The sequence below is a fragment of the Orycteropus afer genome, unplaced genomic scaffold (assembly GCF_000298275.1).
Source record: "Orycteropus afer afer isolate SDZICR_OR568_19922 unplaced genomic scaffold, OryAfe1.0 scaffold00085, whole genome shotgun sequence".
NCBI lineage: Eukaryota > Metazoa > Chordata > Mammalia > Tubulidentata > Orycteropodidae > Orycteropus > Orycteropus afer.
This window is the reverse complement of record NW_006921672.1, coordinates 6,863,595-6,864,752: the sequence shown is the minus strand read 5'-3', so window position 1 is coordinate 6,864,752 and position 1,158 is coordinate 6,863,595. Positions and strand designations below refer to the sequence as shown.

Here is a 1,158-nt window from a genome sequence, read left to right as displayed (position 1 = left end):
GTTAAAATACATTGTAATATATTAAGAAGTGTTTCATAGCTACTGCCTCCTTAGCCTTGAGACCAAAGAAATAGATGGTGCCTAGCTTCTATTACTGAACATTTTGGTCAAGGAATAAGTAGCTGAACCCTAATCAAAAGGGAGGAAATGTGGAACAGAATTTCAATATCTTGTAGGGCCTATTGAGATTGGAGGATCCCCTGAATCTATTGCTCTGAGAAAATCTTCAGGTTATGAACCAAAATTATCTTCTGCAGTTAAGCTGTTTAGCTGAACTAAAAAAGAATGGTCACCATGTACGATGAGAATTGTACTCTTTTAAAGAATGATATATATGAGATCAAATTGTCAACAGTATAGATGTTTAGTTTAGGGAACAGTGAACCTGAGTCAATGGTGTTAAAACAATATGGGTAGAGATACCAAGAATGGTGACTCAATATTAAGAATGTAACCAGTGCTATTGAATTGTACACATAAGAAATGATCAGTAGGTGTATGTTCTGCTCTGTATCTTTTCACCAAAATTAAGACAAAAGAAAATTTTTAAAAAAGTGTTTCATAACTAAATAATTTTTACATTAAAATTTGAATCAAGGTTTAGGTAGAAAAATTTTATTTCACTCATTGGTCAGCAGTTTAAATGCTGTGAAATACTTAAGCATTTATGATTTCTTAGAGTAATTTGGAAAATGTAAATTGGTTTTGGATTTAAAACTACTCATTTATTTCTACCATTGATGCAGAAATATTCAGTCTAGGTTTTAGTGAAGTCTGGGTTAAAAAATAATTGTCTGTGGCATACATTAGGCCAACGTGAAGTTGTATTTCTTAATCTAGGATGTTTCTGACTGCTGATTTTTTTCCTCCCTTTAGGTGAGGCAGGCAACCAATCAGATTGTGATGAATTGTGCTGATATTGATATTATTACAGCTTCATATGCACCAGAGGGAGATGAAGGTAAAAACTGTTTTCCATTTTAATATGCTGTTTCTGGGTGTATGTACATACTTGTGTGTGTGTATGTGCACACATGCATGTATATAAATATATGCCTTTTTGGGGGCTCTGGTAGCATAGTAGCTAAGGCATTTGACTGCTAACCAGAAGGCTGGTGGTTCAAACCCACCAGCCACTCCTCGGAAGGAAGATGGGGC

The 1,158-nt window shown here is 34.7% G+C and overlaps 1 protein-coding gene across 1 annotated transcript in view; it reads left to right on the top strand.

Moving 5' to 3' along the window:
- The window catches only part of NPEPPS (aminopeptidase puromycin sensitive), a 150,238-nt gene that overhangs the window by 4,687 nt on the left and 144,393 nt on the right, over positions 1-1,158 (top strand). Inside the window, exon 2 of the mRNA XM_007941997.2 lies at positions 877-961. Coding sequence (XP_007940188.1) covers positions 877-961 — 85 coding nt within the window. The remainder of the gene's footprint in view (positions 1-876; positions 962-1,158) is intronic.